General features: G+C 37.1%; 1 protein-coding gene across 1 annotated transcript in view; it reads left to right on the top strand.

Moving 5' to 3' along the window:
- Positions 1-23,069, top strand: part of TES (testin LIM domain protein) — a 38,701-nt gene extending 15,632 nt beyond the window's left edge. The window contains exons 2-7 of the mRNA XM_047763240.1: positions 3,198-3,283; positions 15,674-15,926; positions 16,784-17,119; positions 18,080-18,295; positions 18,692-18,850; positions 22,768-23,069. Coding sequence (XP_047619196.1) covers positions 3,198-3,283; positions 15,674-15,926; positions 16,784-17,119; positions 18,080-18,295; positions 18,692-18,850; positions 22,768-22,956 — 1,239 coding nt within the window. The 3' untranslated portion in view covers positions 22,957-23,069. The remainder of the gene's footprint in view (positions 1-3,197; positions 3,284-15,673; positions 15,927-16,783; positions 17,120-18,079; positions 18,296-18,691; positions 18,851-22,767) is intronic.
- The last annotated feature ends 1,952 nt before the right edge of the window (positions 23,070-25,021 follow it).

Below are 25,021 nucleotides of genomic sequence, written 5' to 3'. Positions count from 1 at the left end.
CTGGTGGCCTAAGGCATGGTGCCAAATGTTTCAGGAGATTTATTTCTGCCTTCGGAAAAGAAAAAGGGGGGAGAAGGAAATTCCCTGCTACAAGGCTGGCTCTGTCACCTCTCAAATGCTGTAAGACGTTCTAGGCTCTAACCATACCTTTTCTGCCACAGGCTTCAAATATGGTATCCCCTCTGCCTTGAATGTACTTCCTCTTCCTCTTTATTGAGTTAGATGCTGCTCATCCTTTCCAGCTCAATTCAAGTATCACTTGTTCAAAAGAACTTTCCCAACATCCTTGCCTGACTCAAGGCCTCCATTCTAAAACTCTCAAAATCATTTCCACTGTGAGTTGTCACAAGAGGCTTGGAGTTTGTAGTCCTGTTCCTTGAAGCTGAAATGAGCCAGCACTGAAGGGCTCCCATTGGACACTCATAGAGTCTGTCCCAGCAGCACTGTGCAGCACAAGGCAGACACTGGGTTTTAGGTTAGCTTACTGTTAACTAGCCGTGTGACCAAGAGCAAATCATCTCTCCTGGATTTTAGTTTCCACATCTCTAACATCAGGGATGGATGCCTAGGCCTGTCCAGCACTAAGAATATGTGAGACACTTTTAAAGGGTTAATGTTCATAAAACATCACTGGTTCTAATAATTCTAATAAATAAACTGATAGCTGTTTTTAGAAGATAAAAGAGGTAGGAAAGAAACTACTTACCCCTATCCAAGGCTGACTTTATAAATCAGCAGTGAGCTACGCTGAAGCCTTAGTGTAAAACCTCTGCTGACTAATTGAAGTGCCTAATTATATTAGTTGAGCTTCCAAGTTTCATTCAGAAATAGAGAATGAGATGGTGTGGTTTCAATATGTTTCTGTAGTTTATAAAGGCCAGTGTTATTCAGACCAGGTGATTCAGATGTTAAGGCTGGTGTGAGTTTAGATGGCCATTTAACTTCGAGGCAAAAGCATACTTAGTTCTCCAAATTATATAAGCCAGTAAATCTTTGTTTCGGAATTTTATACACACTTATATACATATACACACACATGTGTATGTATATACATGTGTATATACACATATGTATGTGTGTGCACGTGCATGTTTTTTGTCATGAGATAAAATGTATTTCTTACTGTCATTTATATGTAAAGGAGTTTATGATTAAACCTTTTTTTTTTGTCTTTTTGCCTTTTCTAGGGCTGCTCCCGTGGCATATGGAGATTCCCAGGCTAGGGGTTGAATTGGAGCTATAGCCGCTGGCCTATACCACAGCCACAGCAATGCAGGATCCAAGCCGCGTCTGCGACCCACACCACACCTCACGGCAACACCAGATCCTTAACCCACTGAGCAAGGCCAGGGATTGAACCTGCAACCTCGTGGTTCCTAGTCGGATTCATTAACCACTGAGCCCTGACAGCCATGACGGGAACTCCATGATTAAACCTTAATAATGTAATCTTAATTTTCATTTGGGATCAGAGCTTAGCAAAAGATGTAAGGGACACGGTATGCCCACAATCCTTATACCAGGAAGACCCAGGATTGTTAACTCTCCTGTAATGGAAAATTAGAAAGGGCTTGAAGAAGAATTCACCTTTTTATAGAATTGCTGTTCATTTTACTATGAATATCATAGTAGAGAAAACTCTATGCTCCTTACAAAAGACCAGTTGCAAAAGACCAGAAAACTCAAATAGCTAGACTCTCTGTCTTTTGCATAACCCACTTTATTTCCTTGCTGTGAACTATAGTCATCACTGACAAATGATTTAAAAAAAAAAAAAAACCCACTGTGTAGTGTTAAGGTATACAATATAGAGCATGTTTAATCTTTTGAAAATTGGTAATAGAGACATGGCAAAAGTGACAAAGTTTAAATGCTGGATAGATTTTTATCACCTTTAGAAAGTATATATGAAGCAATCTGACTTAAAAATATTGTAGGTTCTCCTAAGTAGCTGAGTGGACCAGCTAGCTGGCTTTGAATAAGCCTTTAGTTATGGTAAGAGGATGTGGTAATTTTCTTCAGAAAAGAAGGAAGGGCTTCATTTAAACTTCAGGGCGTGGTCAGGCTGATCTTTCAAGGAACAAGTTACAATGTGGTTTTGATTGCATAGTGACAAACACAACCTGATAAAGTTACAAAAGGGAGCCATTGAAAAAAATCTTTCCCTCAGCCTTGAACTCTTACTCCAGGCACTAAATGGTAACAAATTTGTCAGCAGTCACTGATGTGATATTTAAAATACAGAATAATTAAGGCACTGGTGATGTGCTGATGCAAAGCCACTTGATCTTTTTTACTTTACTATCAGTAGTTGGACAAAAGAGTTTACATTGCCTTCCTGTGTCCTTCCCGAATATGCAGCATCCCCCCCCCCCACAACACACTTATTAAGTCATGTCTCAGCAGTTCTCGAAGATTATTATTTAATACAGTAAAAAAAACCAAACACATCATTTACTATAACAAGGGCAGTATTATAGTACAACAGTACAACCCTTCCAGTCCAACCCAGGGCATAAGAATACAGGCCTTGGAGTCAGAAAGACCTGGAGTCAAATCTCTTCTCTATTATTTATTAACACTTTTATCTTAAGCAATTTCTGTAACCCTCCTAAATTTTAGTTGTGATCTCTAAAATGGAAAATAATAAAATTTATAAGCATTTTATGAAGTTTTGTAAGATTTCAATAAGTGCTTATCTCTATTCTTGGCATCCAGTATGTTTTGTTTCTATTATCGTATTTATCAAAAAAATAAAATAGTGATATTTAAATCATATTTCTTAAAATTGTTTGCATATTCCTTGTTTGCCAAAAAATGTCATTTGGGGGCAGGCTTGCTTTCCAAGCTCTAGTTCCTCTGTTCCTTGTACCTATTATAAACAGGGCATATAATGGCCAAAGACATAAATTTATGACTTTTTGTGACTTGCAGTATTTGTAATCTTCTATATAGTTGTATTCGGATGCTTTTCTGTTCATGACAAAGGTAGTAAGAATACAAAGAATATTGTGTATGTGCTTGGAATTGCCATATAATATACCCAGTGTCATCACTGACTAAACAATGTGATACTCATAAAAGGTTTGTTTGAAAGTTGTATCAGCAGGAGTGATAAGTGGAATTAAAGGTGTAATGTATTTAATTTTTTATATTTTTAAGAAATATAATAATCTGTATTGTTTTCTCTTTAACAGATGGGCTTAGGTCACGAGCAAGGATTTGGAGCGCCCTGTTTAAAATGCAAAGAAAAATGTGAGGGGTTTGAACTGCACTTCTGGAGGTAATGATTTGCAAACTACAACCACATTAGTAATTTCTACTTTTTGGCACTGCTTCCTCAGGCAGTGGAGATCTCTTACAAGTTACCCAGCATGGTTTGCCGAGTTGTGGATCTATTAGATTCTTTTCTAAGAAAATTTTTAAAAAAATGCAATTTTGTCTTCCTATCATTATTTGAGCTAATTGGGCCATAGTAACTATATTTAGAAACATTTCTTTGCTGTCCTTCAGATTTCCTATGAGACTGAAACACTGAATATGTCTCTTTTCTGAGTGGCACACAAGTTTGTGGTAATATTGAAAGACTGTTTATTAATTTATTTGTTATTTTCTTAAAAATTAATAACTTCACATCTCATCAATCTGTAGATTTATGATAATAAATATGATGAATTCAGAATTCATGTCCTAGTTGTCAGTGAGTAGACTTTAGGTCTTTTCAAAATTTTCAGCTGTAAATTTACTACTGAAAAATTTAGAAACTTGTTTTAAAAAAATGGTAAAAAAAAATGGTTATTCAATGCCATTATCTTGGTTTGAATCAAGTGACTATGTGTGGAGAACAGATATTAGTGAATCAAAAATGTGAATTTTATATAGCTCTTATTTGTATTTTTTTTAAAGTAATATTGCATGTCATATAAACCTAAAATTGGTGTTTTTAACCTGTTCTCACAAAGAGGATAAATGTTCTTCAGCGGCTATCAAGACCATAATGGTAGTTTATAAGACTGTTCAAAAAGATTCAGTACATTCTTTTTGGAAGAAAAAATATTAAAATGATCAGCTATACATTATAAGGACAGCAGCTGCCTTGTTGGAATGTATCTCACTTGAGAACCACTTTCCTACTGCATATTTCCATAGAAGACACTCTAGAATAAAAAAACATCATCAGCTATTGGAGTTGTATACAGTGTAAGTTAAAGGAGAATGTAAACAAATAAAACTTGAGATATTAGGCTCTTTTAAAAACTCATTTAGCTGGTAAGTTTTAGGAAAGACAGTTGTTTTAAATAGTGAAGGCAATGGGAACTTTAGCCTTCCCCAAATGATGATACATTTCTTTATCTATAGGGAGCTAAAATGTTTCAGGGAGTTTTAAAATAACAGGACCTTAATAGCTCTTCCTTGTGCTGCCTCTTCAAGGGACGTAACAGTCTGCCAGTATGTCTGTCATGTTTTAGAAAGGTTAAGTCACCAGCCACAGAATAGTTTTCATGCATTAATTTTCTCTCCCTTTTGAACTCAGTGGGCTTTGTGGAGAACTGCACTGCCCTCTGCTGGGCATGGTTCTTACTTAACAGTCTTAAAGTATACTCTAGTTTGACTACACAGTTGCCAAAAACTGCTGATGAGATTTTTAAAGCTCATTCCTACGTGATGGTGTCTTTTCTCTAAAGCAGGTTAGTTTATAGCAGTTCTTGTTTTATCTGTATTATTTTTATATCACAGATAACTATTACCTGATATTTTCGGATTAAAACGTCAAATAAGAGTACATCTCTATGGCGTGAACATCACTTATTTATTTTAATTTTTCCACTCAGTCTCATCTGTTTACCTGAATGTTGTCTGATAATCTGTGAAGAGCCATGAAAGACTAGGGCTTTGCCACAACCTCTAATCTAGCTTGGGTTTATACAGTCTCTCCAGATGGATATTACATAGTAGTTCTGTCTTCTTCCTGGCATGAGTCCAGACACATTTCTTGGGATTTTTGATCATTCCTTGACCTTTTCACTACCTACAACTGAAAGGCTTGAGGGTATGACCGTTTGACCACCAGTGAGCCATTTTCAGTACAGTCTTTGAAGACTTTTACAGGCTTTCTAAGGCTCATTGTCCTGAAGGTAATGAAGATTTCAGATTTGGTCCAGACCACAGAACTGCTATGATTGAAGTGAACATGAGGGCCCTGCCCACTTAGCTTCCTCCCCCATCTTCATGATGACCCTTGACTTCTGAGTTGCTTAGGGCTTCATGGAGCACACTATAAAAACCAGAGCCTAATTATTCTTCACTTTTACTCGTCTGACCTTCTATGCAGCCACAAGAATAGTCTTTTAAAAATAGATATTATTATGTTCTTCCCAATAGCTTAAAAACCTTCAGTGCTTTCCCACTGGTCTTGATCCTTGAGGCAGTCTTTGGCCTTTGATGATAAACCTCAGCATCTAGCCTCTGCCAACTCTTTTGGCCTTCCCTCCCATTTCAAGCACCCTTTGTTTCAACTACTTGGACACATGTTGTTTCCTGAAATTTCTGTGCCTTGTTTCATGTTCCCTTTACCTGGAAAGACCTTATATTTTACCACCTGGAAACAAAAATGTCCTTCCTGTTGTCTTCAAGTCTCAGTTCAAGCGCTATCTCTGAGAAGTTGTCTTTGCTCCCCGTATTAGTCAGCTTGGGCTTCCATAGCAAAATACCATAGACTGGGTGCCTTATACAACAGAAGTTTATTGTATTACAGTTCTGGAAGCTAGAAGACTAAGATCAGTGCATCAAGATGGTTGGGTTCTGGTAAGGAACTGCTTCTTGGTGTGCAGATGGCCACCTTCTGGCTGTGTCTTCCCATGACCTTTTCTCTGTGAGCCCACATGGGGGGAGAGAGAGAGCTCTTCCTCTTCTTATATGGCCACCAATCCTGTCAGAACCCCACCCTTACGATCTCATTTAATTTTACCTCCTGGAAGTTCTTGTCTCCCAATACACTCACTTTGGGAGAGCTTCAACATAGGAATTTGGAGAGGGACACAGTTCAGTCCATAGCACCCTCTTTCCCTGCTTCCACACACCCCCAAGTAAAGCAAATCATTTTTCTTCTTAGCACTTTGTACACTTCTAGGAAGCCAGGGAATAAATACTTAGTTCTTATTTTCTTCATTACTCAGACCTCCTGCTGGTGCCTTCCACTGTTGAGACAAGGTAGTGCACTGCTGCAGTCCCTAGGGGGTTAGCATCCTAGGACACAGGATACTGTGCATAAGGATGCAGGATGGATCTAGAGAGTGAGTGGAAGAGATCCAGCAGGCATGGGTGTCTGTTCAAGGTGTGTCTCAACAATTACAAAAAGCTAAAATGAACTCTTAGACGTATGGAACTTGTAACTTGCTAGTCAGAACTCATCTTACAGATCAAAGAACTACAAGTTCTTTAACAAGAAAGTTAAAAGTGACTTGTTTGAGTCTATAAGTTATTAATAAGAAATGGAGTTCCTGTTGTAGCCCAGCAGTAAAGAATGTGACTAGTATCCACAAGGATGCGGGTTCAATTCCTGGCCTCGCTCAGTGGGTTAAGGATCCGGTGTTGCTGTGAGATGTAGTTTAGGTCACAGACGTGGCTCGGGTCCTGCATTGCTGTGGCTGTGGCTGTAGTGTTAAGCTGGCAGCTGTAGCTCCTATTTGACCCCTAGCCTGGGAAGTTCCATATGCCCTAGGTGCGGCCCTAAAAAGAAAAACAAACCAAATATGTAATTTATGAACATCTCCTATGTGTCGCATACCAACAAACACTTACAGTAGTTTTCTGTTGCCACATTACAAATTCTGCAGGTTAAAACACCACCTGTTAATTAGCCCAACATCCATTTGTGCTTCAGGTCAGAAATCTGGGCAGACTTAGCTGAATTCTCTGCTTAGGCTCCCAAAGGCTGAAATGAGCCAGGTTGAGCTCCCATCGGAAAACTCTAGGGTAAGAATCTGTTTCCAGGCTCTCTTCTTATATTGGTGGAATTCATTCTCTTGTGGTTATAGTCCGAGGTCTCTGTTTCCTCTCTGGCTGTGAGCCAGGGGCTACTGTCAGCTTCTAGAACCCACTTGTATTTCTTAGCACATGGCAGCCTCTATCGTCTAAACCAAAAACAGTGTTTAGAATCCTTTCTGCACCTCAGATGGCTCCAGATTTCTCTTATGCTCCCAGCCAGAGAAAACTTACTATTTTTAAGGGCTCTTGTGATTAGATTAGGCACACCTGTACAATCCCTGCCCTTTTCCATATAAAGTAATATAATAATAGGGTACCAGGGGTGAAGGTCAGAGGAAACTTCTTAAAATTCTGCTTACTACAGCACTTTATCTACCTAATTGTACCTAATGCTCATAATACCTTTTGAGGTAGTATTCCTGTTTTAGATATGAGAAGTTAAAGAGGAAAGTTAAATAACTTAGTAAGGCATGGCTTATAGATGGCAGAGCTGGAATTTGGACCCAAAGTTTGCCAAAAAATCATGCATATAACTCCCTTTCTACAGGACAAAACAGAAACTAGAACCCATGTTTACACCGTCCTGCCTAGTGAACTATGGACTGCACCAGGCTGTCCACCCTACAGTGTGGCACTTTCGTGCCATAGACATCTTTGTGGACAATAATATTTTAACTGTGAGCTCCCCTTTTTTCATTGCACCAATAATTACTAGAGGAAAATAAAAGGTTGAAGATGCCTGATACTTATTATACAAGAACTGCTATATTTTAGGCACACTTTTAAGTAATATTTAGAGAGAACAGATATTTATGAAATGCAAGACAACAGTCTCAACATATCAAGGGTTTTATAGTCAATTATTTCATATTGAATGAAATGAATACTGAATGTAATGTCATTTATAATCATTTATCATATGTTATAGAATTACTCTTTTGTCTTTGATAAATCCTTCCAATAAAACAGTTGCATTTTACAAGAAAAATGTTACTTAAATATAGTATATGTCTGTCCAGAGAATTTCTGATTGGTTTAGAGCTAGCTGAAAACTGAAAATTCCCCACCATAAATGGATTAATGCTTGCTTTGAATTCTATAACAGCGGCCCACGCTTAAGTCCATATATGTATATCCCTGTTGTAAAAGGGCAGCTTCCAACCCTTTTAAATTATTGGTTTGTAACTGTGCCATGACCATTCCCTTAAATTACTGTGAATGCTGGCAGCATGTCAGAGCACTCTAGTTGCTACTGCTTGCCTTGGAAAAATAATAATTTTTACAAATAGTGATACAACAATTTCTCTCTTGAGGGTATGAGGGATAGTTTCTTGACTGCTTTCAGCTTGAAACTGTAAATTTACTTTTCTGAGGCAGTGCTTTTGCTATATTTTGGTACTCTCTCTCCTGGACTTAACTCAAGAACTCTGAAGTTGTAATATAAAAGTTTGAGTATACAGTTCTGATTTGTCATGCATATTAATATTTGATTGTGTGTGTATTAACAGCGTTAAACTTTTCTGTACAGAGAACTTTTAGTACAAATAACCTCCCCCCACCCCAGCTTTGAGCTTCCCTGTTTACCAATTTACCCTCACATATTTTTTTAAAAGTCATAAAGAAGACTTTTAAACTAACTTGATTCAGAATCGCCCCTCCTCCTTTTTTTTCCTCAGCACAACTTTTATTAACATTTCATGGAGAGTTTGGGGTGAATTGCTCTAGGACAGTTTAGAAGATTTAGAGATATGAACCATGTTAAGTATGGGAACTGATTTATATACTCTCCCCAAACTGCTATCAAATTGGTATAGCTCAAATAAATTTAATAAATTATTTGTCTACATATGTCATCAAAAGTTATGTATGAGTCATTTAAGGAAAGATACTGTGCAAACTTTACAAACACAGCCTCTAGCACATGAGTACTGTGCTCACCTATGCTGTTTTTGTTTTTTTTGTTTTTCTTTTTAGGGCCACACCCTGGAGCATGTGGAAGTTCCCAGGCTAGGGGTCGAATCAGAACTGCAGCTGCCGGCCTACGACACAGCCACAGCAACTCAAGGGATCTGAGCCAACTTTGCAACCTACGCCACAGCTCATGGCAATGCCAGATCTTTAACCCATTGAACAAGGCCAGGGATTAAACCCGCATCCTCATGGATACTAGTCCGGTTCTTAACCTGCTGAGCCACAACAGGAACTCCTGCCCTGTTTTTGTTTTGTTTAAGGTTGACATAAAATCAGTTTTTTAAAGTTCTTTGTTTTGTTAAGGATGGAATATGGATTATATTAGACTGAAATTAAATATGTGGTAAATGTCCCACTCATCCTTATGGCTTCTCTTAGATACCAAGATCCCTTTCTTCCTCAATTCCTCAACAAAATTTTCCTTTTAATAAATGTATTGGTTTCTTCTAAATACTTTAAAAGTTTTTAAAAGTTATTTCTAAAAATAAAAATGTTTAAATATTTTAAATTAAATAAACATTTTAATCTATGGTAGATTCAAATGTAGAGCAATGTAGACTGTAAAACTCCAAGATAAGGATCCAAAACATTTTTTCACCTGGGTAAGTAGTAAATAACACAGTGTGTGATTTCCACAACGGATAGCTCTTAGCACCTGGTCCAGATTTTATAGGTTTCTTTCTTGCCTAGTGGTTTGTAGTTGTCCCTTTTTATTATGGAAATGGAGCTCTGGTGTTAGGGGTCTAGAAGGGAAGTGGTCCTTCTGGCTGCTTCAGTGATGACAACTCTCACTAAAAGAGCCATCCTACCCTTCTTGGGTCATATTCCTACCAAGTGCTCTCTTACTATATTGGTCACCATGTTGGAGTGATGATGCAAATGAGGCTTATGATATATTTGTGATTTTAAAAACTATCATTAATCAACCACAGGTTTTTTCCCCACATAGAAAACCGATAATCGAGCATGGTCTGACTTCTTTAGCTACTCGTTTTTCCCTCATCACTGCTGCTATTGGTGTATTGTTTTCACCAGATTTTACTTGCTTAATAAAGATATGTCGAGTAGGTGAAGTGGTGGATAGGCAATATAGATTTTCTCAGAATATAAATCTTCTAAGAATAGCCAAGACAAATAATAAGAAAAAATATAGAGATGGCTCTCATATCATTGGTTAATATGCCTTTTTTATATATAGTAAATACAGTTGATTTAGCCATGCAACAGTTTGTCATAGTTTGTGCTTTGGAAAACCAGCAGGCTTTATTTCACTTACTCTTTTACTATTTGTCTTTCAAATTCTAGAGTTTAACTCCTCTCATTTCATGGTGTACATGTTGCTCTAGTGTAGAACTGGATAATAAACATTTTCCAAGAAAATCCAGTATTCATTACATCCTTGCAACATTATTACTTCCTTCTTCAGTCAATCACTTTGCTAATTATTAGGATGCATGCCATAGTTCACAGCCACATAAGGATCTGTTTATCTATATTAAGACCTAAATTCCCAACCCACCTCTTTCCCTTTAGGAAGTAGTGATTTTAAGCTTGATCCAAAAGCAGCGTGATAGTTTTATGAAGAATTATATTGTTGTTGTTAACCAAAGAATAAGAATGAAGAACACGCTGTAGTAGAATAATATGTTCCTTTCCACCAGATGGAAGTATGAGATAACCAAATTCAAGAGTCTTTTATAGCTCAACTAGAATATATGAAGCCCTGAGCCAGTTCTCACCAAATAAAGAATTTTGACCAATGTGTGCACAAGGAAAGTAGTTTGCCTCCCCACCTCTCATATCTCAGACTCTGTATCTCTCTCTCTGTCTCTTTCTGGGACTGTAAGTCAGATCTAATGTTTTTAGTTTGATACCTTACAAAAATAGAACATGAAAATCTGTAATTATTTAATAATTTAATATCTGACAAAGAGAGTCAAGAGTTTTTAGTTGTTTTTTTTTCTAATTTTCCAATGTAGAGAAATCTAATGATTTATATTAATTTTAAATCCAGAAGTTATTAAACTCTTATTAATGCTAATACATTTTTATATGATCAATCATAGCATCTGTGATTACCAACAGTTTAGCTTCTTCCTTTCTGATGAATCCTTATAACTTTTATTTCTTTGAACTTTCTTACTGCTCTGATTAGTACCCACAGGACAAAGTGAATGAAGTAGCAATGGCAAGGTTGCTTTCTTTGCTTCAGATCCTAAAATGAATGCACTAAGTATGATAGCTACTAAGTGCTTGTGGGTTTCTTCCAGAAATCCTTTCTAAAATCCTGTATAATTCACTTCAACAGCTAAAATTACTTTTAAAATGTAGTCAGAAGAAACGCTGAAATGTATTGAATCTTTTTTTTTTTTTTTGCATCTAATGAGAAGCAAACATTTACTTTATCAGCTTCTGCTTCCTTCCTTTCATTTTAGGCTCACTCTGAATTTTTCTTAACTTCCTGAGTTAAACACTTAGCTTATTAATTTTTATTTTTCTTTCTAATTTGAGCATACCTTAATTATAAATTTCTTCCTCAGAGTCTCTTTAAGTGTGTCTTGCAAATTTCAGGAAGTAATAGTTTTATTTTCTTTTCCCCCCAATTTTTTTTTTAATTTCTATTGTGATTTTTTTCTTTCAACATTGAATTTTTTAGGAGTATTTTTTGAAACTACTTTGTAGTTACTTTGTTTCTGATGATTTCTAACATAATTGCATTTTGTTCAGATAATGATCAGTCCTTGGGCATTTCTTGAGATTTGCTCCATGGCATAGGAAGTGTTCAGTTTTTCATAGTGTTTCAAATACTTATTACAAAAGTGTATGTTCTCCAGTCATTGGATCTAATATTTGTATGTATCTGTTAGATCAAGCTTGATAATTATGTTATTCAAATCTTTTTTTTTTTTTTGTCTTTTTGCCACTTCTTGGGCCGCTCCCTTGGCATATGGAGGTTCCCAGGCTAGGGGTCGAATCAGAGCCATAGCCACCAGCCTATGCCAGAGCCACAGCAACACGGGATCTGAGCCGCATCTGCAACCTACACCACAGCTCACGGCAACGCCGGATCCTTAATCCACTGAGCAAGGCCATGGGTCGAACCCGCAACCTCATGGTTCCTAGTCGGATTCGTTAACCACTGCGCCACGACGGGAACTCCTTGTTATTCAAATCCTTATTTCTAATTTTTTAGTCTCACTATAAGAATGGGTTTGTTCATTAATTTCTTATATTTCTGTTATATTATTGTTGAAGTTAGATTATTAGGCTGTATTGAGTTCAGAATTATTAAATCTTAGAGGTGTTTTAAATGTTTGTTACTATGTAGTGACTTTCTTTAATACTCATTAAAGGAAAAAACATTGTGTGATAATAATACAGGTATCTAACTTATATTTTGCTGGTGTTTGCCTGGTTTATCTTTTTGTATCCATATATTATCATCTTTTTTGTGCTTAAAATGTAAGCATTTCTTAAAAATAGCATATAGTTTAACTTCGTTGTATTATCCTTCTGAAAGCCTTTGTCTTTTTTTTTTTTTTTGGCTTCTTAGGGCTGCACCTGTGGCATATGGAAGTTCATACGCTCATAGGCTAGGGGTCGAATTGAAGCCACAGCTGCTGGCCTACACCATAGCCACAGCAACACGGGATCTGAGCTGCATCTGCAACCTGCACCACAGTTTCAAGCAACGCCAGATTCCTGACCCATGAGTAAGGCCAAGGATCAAATCCGTATCCTCATGGATACTAGTAGGGTTCGTTTCTGCTTCACCATGAAAGGAACTCCCACCTTTGTCTTTTAATTGGAGAACTGAATCTATTTCTTGTGACTATTGATATGTTTGGGTTATATCAACCACTTAATTTGTGCTTTCTATATGTCCTAATTTCTTTTTTTTTTCTTTCTTTTTTTTTGTCTTTTGTCTTTTTAGGGCCACACCCGTGGCATATGGAGGTTCCCAGGCCAGGGGTCTAATCAGAGCTGTTGCTACGAGCCTACACCACAGCCACAGCAATGCCAGATCCAAGCCAGGTCTGCGACCTACACCACAGCTCACAACAACGCCAGATCCTTAACCCACTGAGCGAGGCCAGGGATCAAACCCGCAACCTCATGGTTCCTAGTCAGATTCGTTTCTGCTGTGCCACGACGGGAACTCCTATATGTCCTAATTTCTTAAGTTTATTTTTTCTCCTCTCTTACTGTCTTCTGTTTGACTAGGTATTTCTTAATATATATTTTCATTCCTTCTATTAGCTTAGAAGTTGTATTTCTTTAGTTATCTAGATATTTTAACATACATGCTTAACAACATCTAATGTCAAACTGTATCTTTGGTATTTTCCTAAACAATGTAAAGATATTAGAATTGTTCTTTAAAACTCTCAGATTCCTCTAACTTATATGCTATCCTTGTCCTGTATTTTAGTTCCAGCTTATGTTTGTAACCCCACAGAGTCTCTCTACTTCTTTGTTTTCCTCTGCCACCTTTTCTAGCTTATGCTCCTTTACCAGACTCCTTCCTGAGTCCTCATCTTCTTCTTCTGCTCTTCCCCTGGGCAGTGAAAGTGATCTGTTTAACTCATGAGCATTTTTATGTTATTCCCTAACTTCCAAATTTATATTTTCTACCAGGCTACAGCTTTTAACACTAGATTTATATAGCCTAGTATCTACTTAATATCTTTGCCCTGTCTCACAAGCATTTCAAACTTACCAATACTTCAGTTTGGATACCTTTCACCAACCTTTTCTCCCCATACCTCAGATCTGTCCTTTTGCATTATGATCTAATAAATTACATTCATTCTACCAACTTAATCATCCTGGAAACCCAGGTTCATCTTTTAAAAGACAGCCTTCCCTTCACCATCACTATATCCACAAAGTTTAATCAGTCTCACACTCAAGAATATCTTAAATTTGTTCCTTTCTTTTTATCTCCACTGTCAGATACTCCAGTCCGAATTATTACATGTCTTACCTTGGTCAAAACAATAACCATCCAGGATGTAAATTCCATTTGGGAAGCAACAGTAAAATTCCTGTTACCTAGAAACATGCCATTGCAAACTGGATGCACCATTGACATGTAGATATAATTGGTCTTTTTCCAGTTATATCTACCCCTAATCCATTCTCCACATGGCAAGTATTATAACTTTTGAAAATGATAGATTTAGTCATGTTATTCTAATATTTAAAAGCCCTCAGTGCCTCCTTATTGCTCTTATAATAAAAGCCAAATTTTGTAATGTGTCCTTTAAGTCCCTGCATGATCTCATGCTGGCTGCTGTTCATTTACCTCTCTAGCCATGTCATTACCCTGTTTACTTACCTCAGTGTAGTCAGACCAGACTTGTCTGATCATGGGACCTAAGGGCACAATCTCTTTCCTAATTCAGGACCACCACAGATACTCTTTTTATCCAGAATGTTTGGAGGCTCTTCTTCTTTCTTTATCCCTTCTCAAATAATCACACACAACTCACACCTGTTTTACACATCTTCAGATCTTAACCTAAATGTCACTTTCTTATGGAGTAATATGGAGTTCTTTCCTCACCAGTTCCAAGTCAAAATCATACCCCTTCAGAGTATCCTGTACTTTTCTTTCTTATCACAACTGCAGTTATAGGGGGGTGTGTGTGTATTTGTTTAATGTCTGTCTCCCCACTAGATGGTAAATTCTAGAATGTCAGAAACTGGGCTCAATTTTTTCACCATTATGTCCTAGTATCAAATACATTGCTTGGCACATGGACACTCATATATGTTGCATGAATGAAATTTACATGTCAGACTAGATTGGGGAAGGGGGTTGGTGTCCTTCAACTATAAGAAGTTCAAAGTCTTTCATCCATCTGTCTTCTGATACATAAGGGAGCACGTGATAGGTGGTCACTAAATGTTTGAAGAAGTAAGAGGGAAGGAAAGATAAAGGAAATGGTAAATGAGAAAAGAAAGAAGAGGAAACTGGAAAGGGGACAGGAAAGGAAATGAGAAAATCTAAACCTAAATTTAGGATTACCAAAAAAATTATATCAACTTGATCAGAAAAGTTACCAACTTCCTTATTTCTCACTTAAAACAAAAGAGGGAGTTCCCTTCATGGCTCAGCGGAAATGAACCTGACGAGTATGCATAAGGACATGGGTTTGATCCCTGGTCCCACTCAGTGAGTTAAGGATCCGGCATTGCCATGAGCTGTAGTGTAGGCCACAGATGTGGCTTGGATTTAGCATTGCTGTGGCTGTGGTGTAGGACGGCAGCTGTAGCTCTGATTTGACCCCTAGCCTGGGAACTTACATATGCCATGAGTGTGGCCGGAAAAAGACAAAAAAAAAAAAAAAAGAATGTGGGTAACTGTTATCATGCAATAAACTATGAAACTGCTTGCTGTGATAGTTGGATATTTTGTCTATAATTTTGTTTTGTTTATATGAGTGAGAAAATGAGGAGCACCAGATAGGGTCATCCTCAGATGAGTGCCTTTGAGCATGCACTTTTTATTCAAAACCTAACTTTTTCAAAGTCTTATAAAACAAAAGTACATTTTTATGTTTCCTTGCTTAATTTTATGGGTAGCTACTTGTAATTTCTCACAACCCACCTCCCAAGACTTGCCTTTGCATACCATTGTATGGAATATGAGTAAAGTATATAGTGTGATTGATTATGTATCGTTGTCTACCTATCTACAAAATTATAGAAAAATCTGTCGTAACTGCAAGTGTGGCCAAGAAGAGCATGATGTCCTCTTGAGCAACGAAGAGGACCGAAAAGTGGGGAAACTTTTTGAGGACACCAAGTATACCACCCTGATTGCAAAGCTAAAATCAGACGGAATTCCCATGTATAAACGCAATGTTATGATACTGACGAATCCAGTTGCTGCCAAGAAGAATATCTCCATCAATACAGTTACCTATGAATGGGCTCCTCCTGTCCAGAATCAGGCATTGGTAAATAATAAAGGGGAGGGAAGTCCCTTTATTAATGTTCTTGGGCTACCTACTCAGGGCAATTCCTTTCGTGACCTAATTGACCTCAGGTCTATTGTTTTTCCAGGATTCCCATTACTTTGACTTCCCATTACTTAGTCTTTTGAAAGTAAGATTAGATACCTCATAGAATTCTTCTGACTAGCTAGGTATTCTATGTTAACCTTTTCAAAGATATGGTCTGACATTTTTAATAATTAGATTGAGAAGCGTTTTATATAAATCTAATAACTTTTATTCTTGAGAAGATTTCTCTTAAGATAGTTAAGAATAGCTAAGGAATAGAATTTCATTTTTTAGAACTCAAAATATTCAGCACTGTATTCTTTAATTATGTAAGGCAAAAAAAAATGCAATTTTGTGTCAGGCTTCTTCCACTGTTGTAACAACTAGATGAGACATTTGGAACTCTTTTAAGAAAATTAGCCAAATCATCAAAGTGACTTAGAGTGATACCATTTTCTTAGAATGATTAAAATACCTTAGGCCAATCTAAACATGCTACCTAAAAAATTCTCTTCTCTTGCAATTATACAGTTGTACACTTAAGTGAACATTAGTAACCCAAGTCTTTTTACAAATTGGAAAAAAGCTTTAATTTCATGAAGAAAGATGTGTTCATTTTTACTGACCTAAATCTCTTTAATGTACCACTTTTTAATATGTTAACATATCAAGATATTTACATTATGAAGATCAGTTGTTACTAATGGATATACTGACTTCTTCATTAACTTGCTTTTGATGACTGCTATGAAATATTATTTATCTTATGACCAAGGCATCACCTAGTTAACACTGGTCTCCTTGTGGTCTAGGCCAGGCAGTACATGCAGATGCTGCCCAAGGAGAAGCAGCCAGTAGCAGGCTCAGAGGGGGCACAGTACCGGAAGAAGCAGTTGGCCAAGCAACTCCCTGCACATGACCAGGACCCTTCAAAGTGCCATGAGTTGTCTCCCAAAGAGGTGAAGGAGATGGAGCAGTTTGTGAAGAAATATAAGAGCGAGGCTCTAGGAGTAGGAGATGTGAAACTTCCCCGTGAGATGAATGCTCAAGGCCCCAACAGAATGTGCATTCCTGGTGGGGACAGAAGCACCACATCAGCAGTGGGGGCCATGGAAGACAAATCAGCCGAACATAAAACAACTCAGTATGTAAGTGAAGCAGCCATAGTGTTGACCCAATTGGTGTATTTTACAGATTCATTCCATTTCTTTGAATTGGGGGGTAGGGGTGGAGTGGTAGCATTCCTCCATTTCCACATGGGAGTAGATGAGGGACATGCATTGAATTATAATTCAGTTTAGGTTTATTTTAGAGAATCATCATGTGTAAAACTTTGGTATAAAACCACATTTTCTGATTATTTGTTGCCAAAGATACTTGTGATTTTTATGTATACATGGTAGTTAGCATTGGCGTTGCACTGGATGGAGTACAGCATACAATTTAGAATCTGTTTCTAAACATAATTTTGATGTTAATTGTTTAGCTCTTCCCATATATAAGAATATAATATATTAGGTTAATTCAGTTTTGCTTATGAGAATGTGCCTACAATTTAAACTTAAATTTAGGTGGATATATAGTCAATTATATTGTTTTGAAATCTCACATAGGGAAATCGAAGTCTTTTTTTTTTAATGCTTTGAAAGTAGAAGAAAATTGTGGCAGAGATGAACAAAAAAGTAAGAAATTAAACTTACTGTAATGTGTTTTTCATAGATTCAGTTAGCACATCAACCAACAAGGCTTAGTCCTGTATTTACAAAAAATAAAGAACTAATAAGTTCTGTGGTAATCATTTTTGAGAGAACTACTTAAAATTGAGATGAAAATTACTATTAGCCTTTTTCCATAAGTGGCTTAATTCAGTAAACAATGCTCTGTTACACAGAGGGTGCCCAGAATTAGGTTTGAGGAGGCTGGAGAAAGCCAAGAGATTTGCCTGCCTTCACAGAAATAGTAACACTGTTTTGCCTACATGGACAGATTACTAATTTCAGTAGAAATTATTTTTTTTGAAAGTAGTTTCTCTGCATTTCTACTGAAACTGTTGATGAGAAATACTAGTCTTAGCTTGACTAGATTGTTTTGGCTGGTTTTCCTTTCAGTCCTGCTATTGCTGCAAACTAAGTATGAAAGAAGGAGACCCAGCTATCTATGCTGAAAGGGCTGGCTATGATAAACTGTGGCACCCAGCTTGTTTTGTCTGCAGTACCTGCCACGAACTCCTGGTCGACATGATTTATTTCTGGAAAAATGACAAGCTATACTGTGGCAGACATTACTGTGACAGTGAGAAACCCCGGTGTGCTGGCTGTGATGAGGTATGTTCTCTGGGGCCCCTTTTTGCACCCCTGTGCAGTCCCTTCACTATGCCAACCCAGCTGCCCTTAGCAAGAAGGCAGCGTGAATTAACCAAGCATCAAGTTGCTTTATTTACATCCAAAGAAGTTGAATGAAAAACTTAATTTCAGTCATTCTGTGTGTCCGTGTTGTGTAGACTAATGAAAGACTATCCAGAAGCATAAAAGGTGGACTTGAACTAAACTAATAATCACCCAAGTTTAAGCTTTAGGTTATTTTTAGGCTTCAAACTGAAGAAAATAGGCTGATACTCCTTATAGATCTGAATCTCTTATTGGTTCAAATAACCTCAGGCTTAGTCATTTGTGGCAAAAATGGAAAAAGCATAATTCATCTTATTTTCATCTTCTTCCCAGCTGATATTCAGCAATGAGTATACCCAAGCAGAAAACCAAAACTGGCATCTGAAACACTTCTGCTGCTTTGACTGTGACAACATCCTAGCTGGGGAAATATATGTGATGGTCAATGACAAGCCCGTGTGCAAGCCCTGCTATGTGAAGAACCATGCTGTGGTAAGAGGCCTCCTTGGGATGTGGTAGCCTTGACCTGCTTTAATTAAGCCTCTTACAAAGGAGAAACAGAAAGTAATACTTTTAAGTCAGAAAGCTGTGATTCCATACCATAGGGTATTAAAATCCAGGTACTTCAAAAACAATATATGCGCTGCCTGTGATGAACCACCTCAAGATTTCTACCTGCACAGTTTACACTATAAAGTGCTATTTGATAATCAAATCTCCGCCAAACAAAAAGTTCCTTAATGGGAATGATGTGGATTGATTTTCATTATACAGATCAGATTCCAACTAAATTAACATTTTAGGTGTGGTTCATCACATTCTTTAGCTCTATTTCAGTATTTGTTGCTGTTCATGTTACCAGATCACCCCCTAGGGCTTAGTGTTGGTTACTTGGAGATTGTATAGTAATTGTATAGATTCAAATGACATATGTAACAAAACTTTATAACAGAATTTGCCCTGCATATTTAGATTTGTTTGCATGAGGCAAACATCTGAATTTTTAATGTGAGAGTATATATATAAATATATTGGATTTACCCTGCTTACAAGGAGCATCTATTATATGGTAGTCCGGAGACAGATAAATTAGATAAGAGTAGATAAAAAAATATTTGAGCATTTATGGTAAAGCTTATAATCCTAAGGGTATCAAAGGATGGGCATTTACTTTATATGCAGAAAAATAAGTACTAGTTAAAGATCCCTCTGAGCTATAAAATAGAGGAGAGTCTTGGCTAAGGAGTAAGTGACATTTATAAAGTTCTAGGAATATACTATGACAATAAGGCAACAAGTTTTGATGTCAGTGCTAATTTTCAGCCTTTATCCATCATCACCCCCAGGTATAATTTATCAGCTATCATTTTCTATCAACTCTGCCTTATCAGTGTATCTCAGATCCTCATAGTTACAGCTACTCTTCTTCAGCTCTTTTTGTCATTTGAGTTATTGTAGTGACCTCAAATTGGTTCTCCCTACTTCCATTCTCATTCCATAATGATGGAAGATAATCTTTCAAAAATGAAAATCTCATCTTTAAGCCTTTGCTTAATAGATCCAGCCCCTTCTTGCATAATTGCTTCTACTAGTTATCAAACTCAGATCATACATTTCCACAAGTTACCCGCATTTTCTCATTTATACACTATTCTTTGTCTTCTGCTCACACTAATTCCTTTGCTATACCCTCCTATTCCCCATTTTACCTGACTATACCTGAACATTCCAACAGACTCAGGTAAACCTAAATTTTTAGAATGGCTTTTCTGATTTCCAGCCCCAAGCTCAATGCCTTTCTCTTGTTGGCTGGATGCTTCTCTTCCCATGGGGCTCTGTGTGTGTGCTTGCCTTCATGTGTATAATTGTTAATATCACTCGTCTGTCTCTGCCACAAGACTGTTAACAGCTTGAGGATAGAGCTTCCCTCTTTTTTTTTCATACTCTCAGTGTCTACACTTAGGAAGTGTTTGAGTGACTGACTTGTTTTAACATTTCTCATTTGCTTTTGAGTCAGCATGGCCTTCCTTATACCTGGGGAGAAGATGTTGAATCACCATGTGGCCTGAAACATAATTTAGCTAAAAAAACACTTTTCTGAACATTATTGCAATAATTTCTCTACAGAAGAAGGTTATTTTGTAAGGACATTTTATTGTAGGGTGTGTGACCTTCGTCTCAAGGACTGGAATGTAAACTCCATAAGGGTAGGAATTTTGTCTGCTTTTTTCCTGTTCTATTTCCAACACTAAAACAAAACAGTAGGTACTCACATATTTACTGAATAAAGTTTTAAATTATTGGTGTTAATCTCCTGTCTCATAGCTAAGACTTGTAAAACTACTTTATTTAATTGTTACAAGCTTCTCTCCATTACTTGCAGTCATTATTGGGAAGGATAACCACAGATGATTAAAAAGAATGAGAGGAGTTTCCGTTGTGGCTCAGTAGAAATGAACCCAACTAGTATCCATGAGGATGCAGTCTCGATCCCTGGCCTTTTTAGTGGGTTAAAGATCCAGCGTTGCCATGAGCTGTGGTGTAGGCTTGCAGATGTGGCTCAGATCCCATGTTGCTGTGGCTGTGGTATAAGCCAGCAGCTGTGGCTTAGACCCCTAGCCTGGGAACTTACATATGCAACACCTGCGGCCTTAAAAAAGCAAAAAAAAAAAAAAAAGAGAGAGAGAGAATGAGAGAATCTCTGAATTGTTTAGCTTTATAATATAGCATGCTTTAATTCATTAATTATTTGTTTATTTATTTTGCTTTTTAGGGCCACACCTGTGGCATATGGGAGTTCCTAGGCTAGGTGTCTAATCAGAGCTGCAATTGCTGGCCTACACCACAGCCACAGCAACACAGGATCCCAGCCTCATCTGTGACCTACACCACAGCTCACAGCAACACTGGATCCTTAGCCCACTGAGTGGGCCCAGAGACTGGACCTGCATCCTCATGGATACAGGTGGGGTTCCTTACTGCTGAATCACAATGGGAACTCATTTATATAGTCTTTAATTACTTGGACAATGATTTTCATTTACTACAGTCTAGTAATTCCTGGTATTATTAATCTCATGTCATAGATAAGATTGGTAAAATTACCACTTCAAAGCTTTAATGAATGAGAAAAAAATCTTTTTTTAAGATTTTTTTTTTTTTTAAGAGAAGTTTTAGGTTTACCACAAAATTGAGAGAGAGATACAGAGATTTCCTGTATTCATCCTACCCCCACATATGCACAGCCTTATGCAATATCAATATCATTCACTAGAATAGTACGTTTTTACCAAGGTGAATCTGTATGGCCATATCATAATCATCCTAAATCCATAGTTTACCTTAGGGTTCATTCTTGATATTGTGTATTCTGTGGGTTTGGACAAATGTATAGAATGGACAAATAACATGTATTGAGCATTGTCATATCATATAGAATATTTTCACTGGCCTGAAAGCCCCCTGTGCTCTGCCTATTCATCTCTCCCACCTCCCTGTCTGCCTCCTGCACTGCCTAGCCCTCGAAACCACTGATCTTTTTATTTTCTCCATAGTTTTGTTTTTTCTAGAATGTCATATAGTTGGAATTATAGAGTATGTAGCATTTCCAGATTGTAGAGTATGTAGCATCTCCATAGTTTTGCTTTTTCTAGATTGTCATATAGTTGGAATTACAGAGTATGTAGCATTTCTGTTACTTAATAATGTGTATTTAAGGTTCCTCCCTGGCTTGATAGCTCATTTCCTTTTGGCTCTGAATAGTATGAATGTACCATAGTTTATCCATTTACCAACCGATGGACATCTTGGTTGCTTCCAAGTTTTTGCAGTTACAAATAAAGCATCCATGCACAGGTTTTTGTATGCACCTAAGTTTTCAACTCATTTAGGGAAATAGCAAGGAGCACGATTGTTGGGTTGTGTGGTGAGAGTATGTTTAGTTTCATTATAAGAAACTGTCTTCCAAATTGGATGTATCATTTTGCATCCCCACCAGCAGTGAATGAGAGTTCCTGTTGTTCCACATCATTGCCAGCATTTGGTGGTATAGGAAAAAACCATAAAAAAATTTTCCTAATAATTACTAAAAATGTGCAATCTAATAGAATATGCTGGGACCAAACACACTGCTTTGGAACTTGCCATTAAGACTCTCTGCCTTGAACACTGTAGGGACATCCTGTTTGGACTTCACCTGTTATTTCTCAGTGCTCCGCATGTAGACCTGCAGTGACAGTTGTTGGCTCTGAGGGTTAACTAGAAGGTCATTCTCGGTTGTCTGTCTTTGAAGTTCTCGTTCTCAGTTTAATTTACCATCTGGAGAAATGCACTGAGCTTGTTCTCACATGAAAATGTTACCATCACAGTTTGAGCTCTAATCCTCTTTTCTTTGTATAATTGACTAACAGGTATGTCAAGGATGCCACAATGCCATTGATCCAGAAGTACAGCGGGTGACCTATAACAACTTCAGTTGGCACGCGTCCACAGAATGCTTTCTGTGCTCTTGCTGCAGCAAGTGTCTCATTGGGCAGAAGTTCATGCCAGTAGAAGGGATGGTGTTCTGTTCAGTGGAGTGTAAGAAGATGATGTCTTAAGAGGAGAGCACCAAACAGTATTGAGCCATAGCTCTCCAGAGGGGTCTGCATTTCTACTGTAAAATGCAATTTGGAAAAATAAACAGAAAAAAAGAAACTCTAAAGGAAACCAGGAGATTTTGTTTAGTATCTTTCTTTGCTGTTTTACCAATTTTTTTTCTCATCACAATTTTTAAAACCTGCCTTAAGCATTTGATTTTTAAAATGGTAAAAAATTTTACCTTTTCTTAGCTTTCTAGATGTAAAACCTTCTGAGTTGGAAGTTTGGGTTTAATCAGTCTTCATATTTCTACCCTCTTTGTGCCAACACAGTATATATGAAACACTTAAAAGCCAGTATTTGAATGGAAAGATAAGCATTTCATGTTCTGTATTCCTTTTCTGTTCTTCTATAAAATGAAAAGGAAATTAAACTTGCCCTAATGTCAAGGCCTTACACTTATCACTTCATCTTATTCACTGAATTTTGTAGCATGATACATGGTGAATTCCTGTGACAGAGAAGACAGAAATGCAGCAAGTATGAAGAGCTTTTATCATTTTAATACCTATGCATTTGCTATTTCCTAACATAGGCAGAGGCGGCTTTATTGCATATCTCTATTTTTTTAATTTGCTCTACCTCTCAGTATTTTCTTGTAAGCTGGTGACTTCTATCTGTGGCCTTGAATATTTTATTGTCACTTGTGGCATCCACATTTTTTACTTTTATAAGTGATTTTTGGCTTGGACATAAAATAAGCCACTCATTTATATTGTTTTCAATCCAAAGAACAGCACACTTTTTGTATCCAGGACTAACCTGCTGTGATTTGAATGGACTTTTTGCTTGATTTTCATTCTTTTCTAATAGATACTGTCCTCTGACACCTATTCATGGGTATATATCAAATGTCTTTTTTGCCTGTATACTTCCATCCTTATGTATTTCTAATGTTTATTTTTCCCTATATATTTACATACATAGCTATGCAGTATGAAAATTAAATGGAGTGAATATGATATTATTATTCAAAATAAAATCTCTTTCACTTTAATAATTGTATCTCTATTCTTCATATCCCTTTCATTTGAGAGAAAAAAAAAAAAATCCTTCTGCAATTAAGCACTTGTTACAGCAGGGGGCAGTGTTTCCAAGGATAAAAAAATAGGCCTCCAAATAAAGACAATTTCTAAGGAGAAAGGACAGAAACTAGGGTTTTCATTATGGTGAAGGTATAAGTTTTATGAAACTTTATAATAAACTATTTAAATTCTTGGTTTTCAAGTTATGCAGGAGTTTTTTTCTTTGCAAAAGAAGGAAGGTATCATTTTAATTGAAGTTTGGGAAAGCTATATTCTCTTGAGGTGAATCTAACAAGTATTACTCTTACACTCAAATTGCAGCTCTATTTGATTTTCTAAGAATTTTTTCATGGCAATATATTGAGGAAAGGAAGTGAACAGGGAATAGTAGTAGTTTCATTCTTCCTAATATTAGTAGGTCATGAGATTTTTTTTTTTTCCCTTCAGTCTAAACTATTTATATCATAGTGGGAGTAGCTCTTTTCTGTGACACATACCCAGAATAATTTGATTTTGATTTTTTCTTCAGCTCATGTTTGTTTGGCTAATAGTGCTTCTCCTAAATTCCATACCCCACTCTCCCATCCCTCCCACCTCACACTCACTAACATACATTTATTCCCTCTGCAGTATGCCCTCCCCAACCATGAAAAAGTGTCTTTTAGAGCTTGAATACATATCGTTTTATCTAAAAAGTAATCTAATCCTGCATACAATTTTTAAATGCTAATGTCACAAATATCCATCACTGTCTATAAATAACATGTTATGCTTGTTCTCTTTCACTTTTATCTCAGATGGCTACAGGTATATTTTCCATTGAATTTTTCCCACAAATTCCCAGACATGGTTAAGTAGGAATAAATTGAAACAATTTCTCTGCATGCTAGTAGATTACTCTTTTTTTGGGTGGTGGGAGCAGGGTACAGAAATACCGTGGGCCAGGGATCAAACCTGTGCCACAGCAATGAACTGAGCTCTTACGGTGACAACACTGGAT

Source organism: Phacochoerus africanus, chromosome 16 (assembly GCF_016906955.1).
Source record: "Phacochoerus africanus isolate WHEZ1 chromosome 16, ROS_Pafr_v1, whole genome shotgun sequence".
NCBI classification, from domain to species: Eukaryota; Metazoa; Chordata; class Mammalia; order Artiodactyla; family Suidae; genus Phacochoerus; species Phacochoerus africanus.
Note: the sequence above shows the minus strand (reverse complement) of the source record. Positions and strands in the feature narration are given on the sequence as shown.